Source organism: Protopterus annectens, chromosome 17.part0, assembly GCF_019279795.1.
Source record: "Protopterus annectens isolate FY-2018-M chromosome 17.part0, PAN1.0, whole genome shotgun sequence".
NCBI classification, from domain to species: Eukaryota; Metazoa; Chordata; order Ceratodontiformes; family Protopteridae; genus Protopterus; species Protopterus annectens.
In genome coordinates this window covers 286009660-286021804 of record NC_056751.1, presented here as the reverse complement: position 1 = coordinate 286021804, position 12145 = coordinate 286009660, and the positions used below count along the sequence as shown (strand labels likewise).

Genomic DNA, 12145 nt, shown 5'->3' with positions numbered 1-12145 from the left:
CAACTATCACTTTATGCCTTTCCTCCTCTGCTACTGCCCTCCAACATGCTACTAATGATCAAACAAGACAAACCAAGGGCGATTTTGATTGCACCAGACTGGCCACGCCAACCCTGGTAACCCCCTCTTTCGCAGTGTGTCACTTTTGGCCCCATGGCACCTGCCTCAGACTCCTACCCTATTGTCTCAGCAAGAGAACCAGATTCTTCACCCTCAGCTTCATACACTGAACATAGCAGCCTAGCTAATTACCTAATCTCTCCTTTGCCATCCCTCAGTAAACCAGTGATGGATATCATTTTAGAGGCAAGTAGGCCTAGTACTAGAAAATCTTATGCTGAAAAGTGGAAAAGAGTCTGTGCCTGGAATCCATCTAAAGGGATGAGCACAGCAGTGCCCAATTTACCTCAGATTTTACAATACTTAACTGAGATGCTTCACAAGGGCCTGTCTTTCTCATCCATCAAAATCCATGCTTCAGCTATTTCAGCTCATTATAACACAGAACCTCCCCTCTTCTCTCATCCACTGCTTAAGCAGTTCCTCAGAGGGACCAAAAATCTACGACCACCCAGGAGAGCCCCAACTCCAGCCTGGGACCTTAACTTTGTATTGGAAAAGCTCACCCTTCCTCCTTTCGAGCCAGCTGCCACTGCTGATTTCAAATTCCTCTCTTGTAAAGCAGCTTTCCTTTTAGCAATCACTTCAGCAAGAAGGGTATCTGAATTACAGGCCTTCATGGCAGTGGAGCCTTTCATCATCTTTCATGCAGACAAGGTGTCCCTCAGGACCAATCCCTCTTTCATGCCCAAGGTGGTATCCAGTGTGGCCTTTAAATCAGTCCATTCATTTGCCAACCTTCTTTCCTAATCCACAGAACAAAGGGGAATGGATACTGCACTCCTTAGACGTGCACCGACAACTTAGATTTTACTTAGACAGGACTAAACCTCAAAGGAAATCTGACCAACTGTTGGTGGCATTTGCTGCAGGGGCATAGGGGAAGGCTGTTTCAAAGCAAACCATTTCCAAGTGGATAGGCCATTGCATTCATTTCTGCTACAAGCACCATGGAAAACCTATCCCACAGGGGATCAGACCCCACTCAATCAGGGCTGCATCTACCTCTACAGCCTTTCTCAGAGGCATCCCTACCAGGGACATCCTAGAAGCTGCTACCTGGAGTTCAGTACATACTTTCACGAAGCATTACCATCTGCCAATTTTCTCTAAATTCAGAGCTGGCTTTGCCACTGCAGTCTTGCAGGGCCTTATAGCTGGTCCTAATGCTATCTAAATTCCTCCTCCCATCCTTTGCTTTGGGAATCTACCCAAATGTGATGACTGCAACAGTGAAACACGAAGAACATAGTACAGTTGTGTACTTCTTCTTCTTTCGTCTTTTCCCGGTTAGGGGTCGCCACAGCGGATCACCTGTCCGCTCATGATTGGCAGTGGAGTTTTACGGTGTCGAGTTGCCAGCCCGTCACCCAACCTTCCACAGGAGACACACACAAGCACGCACTCACACCTAGGGCCAATTTAGAGTGTCCAATCCACCTACAGCATGTCTTTGGGATGTGGGAGGAAACCGGAGCACCCGGAGGAATCCCACGCAACCAAAGGGAGGACGTGCAGACTCCGCACAGAAGGCACCCCAGCTGAGGATCGAACCGGAGAACCTCTTGCTGTGAGGCGGCAACGCTAACCGCTGCACCACCGTGGCCTCCCTGTAGTACAGTTGTGTACACTTACCATAAATGTAGATGTTTGAGTGTATTCACTGTTGCCGTCCTGGTTACCTTCCCTCCAGACCCCTTTCTTTTGGCTGTACCTCTACTCTACTTTACTATGCTCAAAAGCTTTTTGGTGTATTTGCTTTTTTGTTGGGAGGTATAACTTTGTATATTTATAGATTTAATTGCTTCCCATTAGGGGCCACCTGACATCTGGGGCAAGAAAATCTGATGTAATGGCGTCGGCTGCATGTTTTATACCCCTGAGTACCTGATGTCATGGAAGAAGGGATAGCAACAGACGCAGGACCCAAGACTTTTGTTAATCAGGCCGACTGAGGGCTACTGCAAGCAGATAACCCAAATGTGATGACTGCAACAGTGAATACACTCTAACATCTACATTTATGGTAAGTGTACACAACTGTACTTTTTCACTGCTGAAGTGACACTCCAACCCTATGTGCAAAAATGGGAAAAAGGGTTATGGATGGATGAATTGGTACTTTGAGAACAGTGTAACTTGTAGCTTTCTCCTTTGGGCCAGGAGCATGATGGTAAAAAATGAAGGCTTGAAAGACATCTATTAAGAGTATGTATCTGATTCACTTGCCGGTAGTATTTAAACGGTGCATGGTGCTCAAGAAAAAAAATCCACTAAATTAGATAGTTAAACCATTATGAAATACTGCCTCTTGTGACACTGTGCATGCCACATTCATTTTAGTTATGATTTCTTGATGATGTAAGCATGCTCTATTTGCCTTAGCCTAACCACATCTTGTGCAGATCCATACAATGTTTTGCATGTTTAGAGTAAGTAGACGATTGTAGGCTGCATCTGCAGATGTTTAACAAATGCAACACCAAATCAGTGATATTTTAAGTTTATTCAGCAATTTAGCAAATACAGGGTTAACAGTTTTTCAGTTATGTTTTAATAATGAGCATTTGTATATTTGTGTTTTAAGATGCTCTGTTTTACTGAAATGATTTGTTTCCGCTTGTAAAAATCACTTGTTTATTTTGATTCCTAGGCTTGTCTCACGAGCAAAATATGGCAAAAATGAGGCTTCTTACTTTCATGGGAATGGCTGTAGAACACAAAGAAATTTCATTTGACACAATACAGCAAGAGCTTCAGATTGGTGCAGATGATGTGGAAGCCTTTGTCATTGACGGTAAGGGGCATAGTTTTCCTTATTTCTAAGGATTGTTAATCAGGCCAGCAGGTGTTTGGCCCATACAAATACGCTGATTCATGTAATTGAAAGTAAAGTTGGATAAAAGCCTAAAGAATAAAAATACTTGTTTATAATGACTGCTTTAAAAACCATTAGCATGACGCAAAGTATTGACATGCGTGGCTTTTTCTAATAAATGTGTGTTTTTGTAGTCTTTGTGAACACTAACACAGTTTAGTTGTATTGGCTAGCACTCCTTGCAGAAGCTAGGTAGTCTGAATGTATGTTTAGGCAATTAATATTTTTGCAGTTTTGCATACAAATGGTTTATTCCCACATTTCATATAAGCTAGAGATGTGTTGACCAAACAGGAATTTAAATATTTAACTGTGTTTTGGCTGCCTTGGTTTTTATGTGAGATTTGAGTATGCTGCATGATTTGTTGTCAATCTTACAGATTTGTTTTCCTACGTGTTACACATTCTCTGAGCACATAAAAGAGATGGCCTTTTGCAAAAGAATGTAATTTGAGTTTCAGGTCCTGTCAAAGGAAGTCATCCCTACCTCCCTTCCCTCAACATGGTCAGAGTATCATAGTTCCTGCTTGTGAAAACCTCATCTACTAGCAGTCAATTGTAAGGGCAATACCCATTAAAAAAGATCATCATGCCTGGTCCCACCAACAGAAAAGTTCATTTCTGTTTTTTACTATGTCTTATTACAATAATTTTACAGTAAAGTAGACAATGCATATATTAATCCTGAGTATACACAGATACAAGCATCCCAGGAATGTTCCCATTAAAATGCCGAATGTTTCATATATTTACCTTGCCCTCATACAGATATCTTTGCATAGTAACAGCCATTTAGCATCAAGTGAACTGTCTTGTTTCGTATAGAATTTTACGTAGTAATTACAATTTTATGGTGCTTTTTCTGAAATAACAGGATCTGCAATTTATGACATGCCTCTTTACTTTTGATAATTAGTTATGTACTTAACATAACTTGGTATATGTATTGTCTTCTTTCATTCCTCCTCACAAATGGGTAAGATTGGTTACGTACCCATGCTTGTATCCAGCTTTGTCATATTTTTTCAGACTAGGATCCAAGTCTCGAGCTCTTCCCACTACCCACAATGCCCTGCACTCTAACCAACCTCCTCAGATCGAGTTTACTGCCTATAGATAACAGAGAGCAAAGAATAGAGAGATCCTAAAATATACAGTAATATATGTATAAATGTATGTGTCTCCATAACTAGAGGCTCAAAAACCAGGTACAACAGTTGCCAATTGATAGTTCTGGTCCAGGTCATCTAGAGTACCAGGAAGAGAGATGATTGGGTAGGAAGGTGAGGAGGAATGAAAGAAGGCAACACAGATACCGAGTTATGGTAAGTACATAACTAATAAATCTGATGTCTCTTTCATTCCTTTTCACAAATTGGGTAGCGTACCCAGCTGTACAACTCCTTGGTCTCAGGGAACGATATGCTAGAGCACATCCGAACCGAATGAAGCCCTGCTCCAGGAAACAAGATCCAGTTTATAATGCGATACAAATGTACAAGCCTTAGACCAAGTGGCTGCAGCACAGATGATATCTAACAAGGTCCTGTAAGAGAAGGCAAATATGAGGTGAACATACACCCGGTGGAGTGGGCCTTAAGAGGGGGGGGGGTGAGGTAGCTTCAAACCATTTTTGTCATAAAGGGGATACAGTCTGGAATCCACTTGGTGAGAGTAACCTAGGAAACTGCCTGACCTTAGATGGTTAGCAGAAAAGGAAACAAATAATTGATCTGATATTCGAAAGGGCTTGGTCCTGTGCAAGTAAAAATGTTACTGTCTGTGAACATCCAATGAATGTAACAGTCGATCTGAAGTTGTTGCCTTCATTTGATCTTCAGTGTGTGGGTTCCTGGATCCGGCACAGATCCGACTCTGCCGCATATCCAGCATCTGATCTGAGTTCAAAGCTCCTCCCCTACCCACAATGCCCGTGTGTTCTTCCTCCCTTTAGATCTTGTTTGCCACGCTATTGTCTGCATTGTGATCCATGCCCTTTGCTTATAAAGTTTGGGTAAATGTCTTTATTACTGTTAATTTTCCCCTTTTTCTCATATTTTCCATTTCTCTATCCTTTCTACCTCCCCTCGTGCTCCCTGTGTCAGTAAAAAAAAAAGCCTTTCTTTTCTGTCTTGCTCATGTGTGTGGTTTGTGTGCGAGTGTGCATGTTAGGCCTCAAGTTAGGATTATATCCGATGCACCTAAACCAGACTTCCGAAAATGGACAGAGTGTGGCCACAAGCTCTCCCAGCTGATGGCCACACTCTGTGTATTGTATGTCTGGGGCAGCCCATTTAGATACCTCCAGTTCCAGCTGTGCTGGATTTAATCCCTGGGCACTGATGGACAGGAGGAATAACTTAATTTTGAAGGGTCTGCTTACCCTCTCTTTCCACCTGGGCACAGGCCTCTTCTGCCCTGGCTTCTACTTTGGTCTCTGCCCCGGCCTCTGGGATTCAAACTCCCACCAAGAGGCCCGGGGATGGAGACAAGTCAGACAAATCGGCAGAGTCTAAGGACAGGAAGTGATCCCCAGATCGCTCTGCTTCGGTGGGCCCACCAACAAAACATAGGTCAGCTCCGAGGCCTGAGTCCCCCCGGCTCCATTCCCCTCAGTTCTCTCCAGAGCCAGAGGAGCTTTGGACCCGGTCGCCAGTGCAGGCTTCCCCTCACCGCCACTGCAGGCCAGTGTCTGTGGACTCTTCTTCTCGCTCCACCCTCAGCCATTCTGAAGTGAGGATGGATAGGATGATGCAGAAGTTTATCTGCACTCAAATTCATTTGGGAGTCCTGCCTGCCCCCTCTCCCTCCGGAGCTGGGGGCATGCAATCTGTGTCCATCCCTATTGCTCCTTCTCCGATCTGACCTCCGGTTTCTGAGCCCTTGGGTCCGAGGACACTCCTCGTCAAAGGAATCTTCTCCGATGGTACCTTGTACCTCGATGCCGGCTTTGGCCTTGAGCAGGTCTGATCCAACTAGCTCGGATCCGTCCAGCTCTCAGAGACGTAGCCTGTGTGTTGGATCCGAGGGGATGGCTTCGGCTCCAAGCCTTTTGGAGCAGAGCCTTTCCTTTAGGATCTCGGCACCTGGAGGTTTGGCTCCAGCTCCCCCATTGGGTCAGAGGGTTACAGCTCCAACCATTGTGCCTTCTCAAGAGATCCATTCCCCTTCAGCTTTCAGTGTGGTGGAGAGGGTCCTCTCGATATCATCAAGACCCTTGACAATCTCGTCTTCAGAGTCTGCCCTGTCTCCCCCTGTTTCTGGCGTGGACCCGGCCATTCTACCATCTCAGGGACAGCTGCTGCTGCCACTTTGCCTCCCCAGGGCACTCCTTCTTGGGAGCAGCGAGACATTGGCGAATTCTCCCCAAAGACCCCCCAGAAGATCCTCCGCAAGCGTACATGCAAAAGGAGGCACTTGGACTCCCCTCCCGAATTCTTCATGGAAGACATCGATTTGGAAGAAGGGGAAGGTTCCCCCTGGTCATCCCCCAAAGATGTCTCCTTTGGAGACATCATGGAAATCCTGCGCCAGAGTGGAGGGTGGTCTGTCCAAAAATCTAACTCTGAATTGGTGTTCCTGGACGCATTTGGCACAGGACCCTCTACTTCCTGGGTGTCCTCTCCCGCAGATCCTTTGGTGGATCTTATCACTTCTCAGGCATGGAAGGAACTGAATACAGTGGAGCCCATTTCTAAACACCCTAATGAGGTTTTGAGCCCCCCCCCTTCGGGCAGGGCCCATTGGATTAAAGGATCCCCGGTTGATGCCATGGTGGTGGTGGTGGCCACCACTAAAAAGGAGCTTGCTCAGGAGACCTCCACATTCCATCCTCCTGACCGTGAGTCCAGGATGATGGATCATTTTGGGAAGCTGGTGTACACTTCAGCGACCTTTTCTGTGCGTGCACGGAATTATATGGCGCACGTGATTAGGCTGCAGTGAGACCTTGTCAAGGAGGTCACTGAGTCTACCCCTGGGTCCATGTCGGTGAAGGACAAGAAAGCTATCTCCTCTGGAATGGCCACCCTGACTTCATCACTAATGCCTCTATGTATGTCCTTTTCCATGCTACCGAGGGCACCGCTAGAGCTGCCGGTACAAGCATTGCCATCAGGCACCACATCGGGATCCGGCTCTGTGCCTTTTTGGAACCCTTCAAGGCGTATTTTCTGAATGCCATGTACAACAGTTCCTCCCTTTTTGGGAAGTCAGTATGTGACACCTTAGTCCACAGTGAGAAGGTTGGGAAGACTCTCTCTGTGGTTGGGATTTGCTTTTCGGCCCCTCAATGAACCTTCTCGAGGAATCGGAGGGGGGCCAAGAAGATGTGATTCCAGACTATTCCCAGGACACTCAGGACTCTCCTTCCCCCAGGAGCAGAGGGGGGTTTGATAGATGGCCGCCCTAGAAGCAGAGGGGGTCCGAGGAATCCAAGGGTCTTGAGACTTTCTCAGAGAGACCTGCACAGCAACCCTGAAAGGTTGCCTGGCTACTTATCTCTGGAGGCAGTCAGGGGCCACCTATCGCTACACCTAACAGCATGGGAGTCCATCACAGAAGATCATTGGGTATTGCAAATTTTTTATTTTATTTATTTATTCCAGTTTGATTACCAGGGAGGTCCACTGGGCTTGAGGGCCCATTTTCAGTGGAGTCCCGGGGAGAAAAGCTCCACAGAACAAAGTTTATTAACATGAAAATTTTCAAAGGTAGGACAAAAACAATTACAATTTTTGTTCAGAAAATAAAAACAAGCTTATAGCATAATAGCTAGATTTTACTATTTAGTTACATATACGAATCAGCAGTTGAGAGTGAGGTTAGGAAGGAAAACAAAATCCAAAGGCAATTCACTCCCCTTTCTCTCATTACCCCATCCATCAACAGACACCTCCCGGATGTTCCACCCGTGCAAAGGGAGGATGCAGCACTGCAGATTGCAAGGCTGCCAGAAAAGCGAGTCATCCAACCCATCCCCCCCAGACCAGTCCAGGTTAGCCATTTATTCCATGTTTTTATTGGTGCCAAAGAAGACGGAAACTTAAGACCCATTCTGGAATTTTCCACCTTGAACCTGTGTGTGGCCAAGACAGAATTCCGGATGGTCACCCTTCTATCTATCCTGCCCTTCCTGCAGGAGAATGATTGGATGTGCTCGATCGACCTCCAGGATGTGTACTACCATATGAAAATGGATAGGCGCTTTCAGAGTTTCCTCTGCTTCTGTCAGGAGGCCAATTATCAGTTCAGAGCGCTCCACTTTGGTCTCACGACATCCCCCAGGTGTTCGCCAAAGTGATGGCAGTGGTAGTGGCTCACCTGAGACTCCAGGGCATACAGGTCTTCCCCTACCTGGACGATTAGCTCCTCACCACCCCTTCCAGGCATCAGCTCAATCAAGCGAGCGATTCCCTTCTTCTGTTAGCCCAGCAGTTGGGCATTACCTTCAGTCTCAACAAGTTGCCTGTGGCCCTGGTTCCAGTGTTAGATTTTATTGGGGCTCATTTGGACACAACTCAAACCAAAGTCTTTCTTACATTGGACAGGATCCAGTATCTGAATCTACATGTCCTTTGCATCCTCCAAGCTCAATTTCCAATGGCAGAAATGGTATTATGGGCATTGGGGTCCATGGCGGCCATGATCAGTCTCTTGCCCATAGCACGCTTTCACATGCGGGTTCTTCAGTGGACCCTCATGGTCCAATAGTCCATGTTAGATCTCCCTTTGTCTCATCCTGTTCATATCTGGTGTGCAGGGACTCTTTTCTGTGGTGGATTAATTCCCTGGGATCTGGCCCAAGGTTGGTTCTTTCTTCCTCCCTCCCCCTCGACCATGGTGACCAGGGACACCTCCCTACTAGGGTGGGGGGCACTGCTCGGGAAGGACAGTCCAAGACACATGGTCACCCTATGAGACCAGATTGCATATCAATGTCCTGGAGATGAGGGCGGTACTTCTAGCGTTGCTGGCTTTGCATGCCCATCTTCCCCCAGGGACGATTGCTATCCAGATGGACAAGATGTCTGTGGTCTGGCACATCAGCAAACAAGGGAGAACCAGGTCTTACCATCAATGTCACAAAGCTATGAGAGTGTGGGAGTGGGTAATCTTCACTGGTCGTTTTCTGGTGACATAGCACATTCCGGGGAGGTCCAACATTCTAGCAGACAGGCTCAGCAGGTCTAGTCTGATGCCTTACGAGTGGTCTCTGAATCCTTCAGTAGCGCAACAGAACTTTCTCAAGTGGGGTCAGCCTTGCTGTGATCTCTTCGCCTCTCCTTCCAGTGCGAAATGCAGTGAGCTCTTCACTTTGAAACCCCCCCCCCCACCGGCGGAAGCCCCCAGAGACCCTCTGATTCATGCTTGGCCCTCCGGTCCCCTGTATGCTTATCCTCCTCTTCCCTTGATTCCAGAATTCCTTCAGAAAGCTCACAGGCTGGGGAGCTTGGTTATCCTCATTGCCCCATTCTGGCCTCGTCAGGTCTGGTTCCCTTCTCTGTGATCTCATTTGTTGGCTACACCATGGATGTTGGATCCAGTTCCAGATCTGATTTCTCATCCATCAGGGATTCCCCATCCACACCTGGGCAGTCTAAAGCTCACTGCTTGGCTGCTCCAGTTCCCATGATAGTCAGAACTCCCAGTTTATCTTCACCCGTTAAAAGGATCCTGGTGGAGGCTCACAAGTCTTCCTCCAGAAAGGTGTACTCCAGCAAATGGAAACATTTTTTGATTTGGGCATTGCAGCGTGCCCTAGATACAATACAGATTTCCATACCGGATCGGTCAGGCCCCGGGTTAACAACGACCGCCCCAGTATTGTTAGCCAACAAGAGTGCTGGCGGAAATTGGGCTACTGTTGGCCGAAGGAGAACAAGAGGGGAGGGGGAAGGCATGCCCGAAAGCAGAGAGAGAGGAGGAAGGTTAGGAGTGTAGTAGTGAGGTTAGGAACTTTGAATGTTGGCAGCATGACTGGTATAGGGAGAGAGCTAGATGATATGATGGAGAGAAGGAAGGTCGACACATTGTGTGTGCAAGAGACCAGATGGAAGGGGAGTAAGGACAGGTGTATAGGAGGTGTGTTCAAATTGTTCCATCATGGTGTGAATGGGAGGAGAAATGGGGTAGGGGTTATCCTGAAGGAACATTATGCCAATAGTGTTTTGGAGGTGAAAAGTGTGTCGGACAGAGTGATGTTTATGAAGCTGGAAATTGATGGTGTAATGATAAATGATGTTCATCGTGCATACAGCTGCAGTCATAACAGATGGGTTCTCCTGCCATCAGGCGGGTCCTCGGTCAGCCGAATTCCAAAGTCTAGGTCCGGCGTCGGTTGTCGTCGCTTTCTTTCCTGACGTCAGTGTGACAGGGGTATACAAGACACAGCCGACGCCATTTTCTTCAGTATTTTTTGACGCGTGGTGCCCGAAGCAGAAGCAGTTCGCAAGTGCCGGTCGGCCAGCTCCTGAAATTACGAAAATTTGGAAACCGAAGTCTTCTTTAAAGCTAAGTACCCCGTTGGGGAAACTTTTCTTGCCTCAGACTGATGTCAGACAAATTTAACAATTGTATTTCTTGTACTGCATGAGGATTTCCATTCCCTCTGTATACCTTGTTTAGGCCCAGACCACGACGTCTCGGGCTGTCGCTTTTGCGCTTTCAATAAACGCACTATTAAGCGTCGGGCGGAGTTCGCCCAGCACTTTTTTGGTAAAGCTTTTGATTATAAAATGTCGTCGGAGACTCCGACTACCATTTTGTCCAAAAAACGCAAGGACAAAGACCGACACGCGAGGTCCGTGGTCTCCACCGACACCACGCCAAAACCGACTACACGTGGTCCGGTTCTCAGCGAGGCGCCTACGCAGCCCCTGACTACCGATGACACTTCTCTGGCGGTGTCTTCTGTAACCGAGACCGCAGGTGCCTCGGCCCATACCCTGACTACAGCTACCGAAGCCACTGTGAGTGTTGAGCCTCTTAATGTGGACAGGTCCACTTCCACCCATGGTGTCTTCAGACCCTCATCTTCCTTTCCATAAAGGCCTTTACTAGGTCCAAATCAACCATGCATCCCAAGAGGCCTGTTGCACAGGGCCCATCTCCAGGTCCCATGCCTAAAAAGCAGATGCTCAAAATGGCTGAGGATTTAATTGCTATTATCAGGGGTTCCAAACCCCCTCCGGACAAGAGACCCAGAGTGGAGGAAGATTCTCCCTCTTCTGACCTGGGCTCCATTATTTCAGAACATTCTGATGAAGAGGAACACTCGTACTCCCCTTTTGAAGATTCTGATGCAGAGCAGTCCATTCCTTCTGTATCTCCCCCAGAGGATTTTTCTTTTGGGGAAACCTTGCATACCTTGAGGGAACACTTCCATTGGGAAGGCCAAGATTTTTCAGATTCCAAGAAAAGACTTAGGGAATTTCTTTTGCTACCTCAGCACAGACCTCTGGCGATTCCTCCTGTCTTGGACATACTTGATGATGTTTACTCGGAGGCTTGCCTTAATCCAGATTCCCTGTCTCCTGCCCCAGTCAAGCCTGATAGGTACTACAGAGTTCCTAACTCACACCAATTTCTTTATAAAAGCCATAATGCTGACCCTGAAACCATTTCTCAAGGCCCCAAGGGAATGAAGGCCTCTACTGCTAAGAATCCATTACCTTCCGAAGAGAGTCTAGATCCTTAGAAAGGTGGGGAAAAAGGTATATACCTCGCCACCTAGCCATGAGGGCCTTAAATTGTCAGTTCCATATGCTTAAATATCAGCAGTTTCTGTTATCACAATTAAGGAATAAAATGTCACAACCTGAACAACCAGATTTGAAGGAGTTGCAGGATATGATGCATAGTGCAGAACAAGTGGGTAAACACACCTTACAATGTGGCTATGATGCTCTAGAGGCCTCAAGTAGAGCTGCTGTTACAGGATCAGTCATTCGTAGACATGCCTGGCTTAGGGAACAAACCTTGCCTGATCATGTTAAAGCTAAACTACTAGATGCTCCTTTACAAAAGGATGTATTATTTGGTACTAATGCTGAGGAGATACTACGGAAAATGGAAGAAAAAGCTAAATCTATGCAAACTGTCAAAGCTTTTCTACAGGTACAACCACCACGTTTTAGCAGAAATTGG

General features: G+C 46.8%; 1 protein-coding gene across 2 annotated transcripts in view; it reads left to right on the top strand.

Annotated features, from left to right (window-relative positions):
* Nucleotides 1-12145, top strand: part of EIF3M (eukaryotic translation initiation factor 3 subunit M) — a 1227752-nt gene that overhangs the window by 843261 nt on the left and 372346 nt on the right. For both annotated transcript variants that reach the window (XM_044058942.1, XM_044058943.1), the window contains one exon: nucleotides 2774-2917. In XM_044058942.1, coding sequence (XP_043914877.1) covers nucleotides 2774-2917 — 144 coding nt within the window. The remainder of the gene's footprint in view (nucleotides 1-2773; nucleotides 2918-12145) is intronic.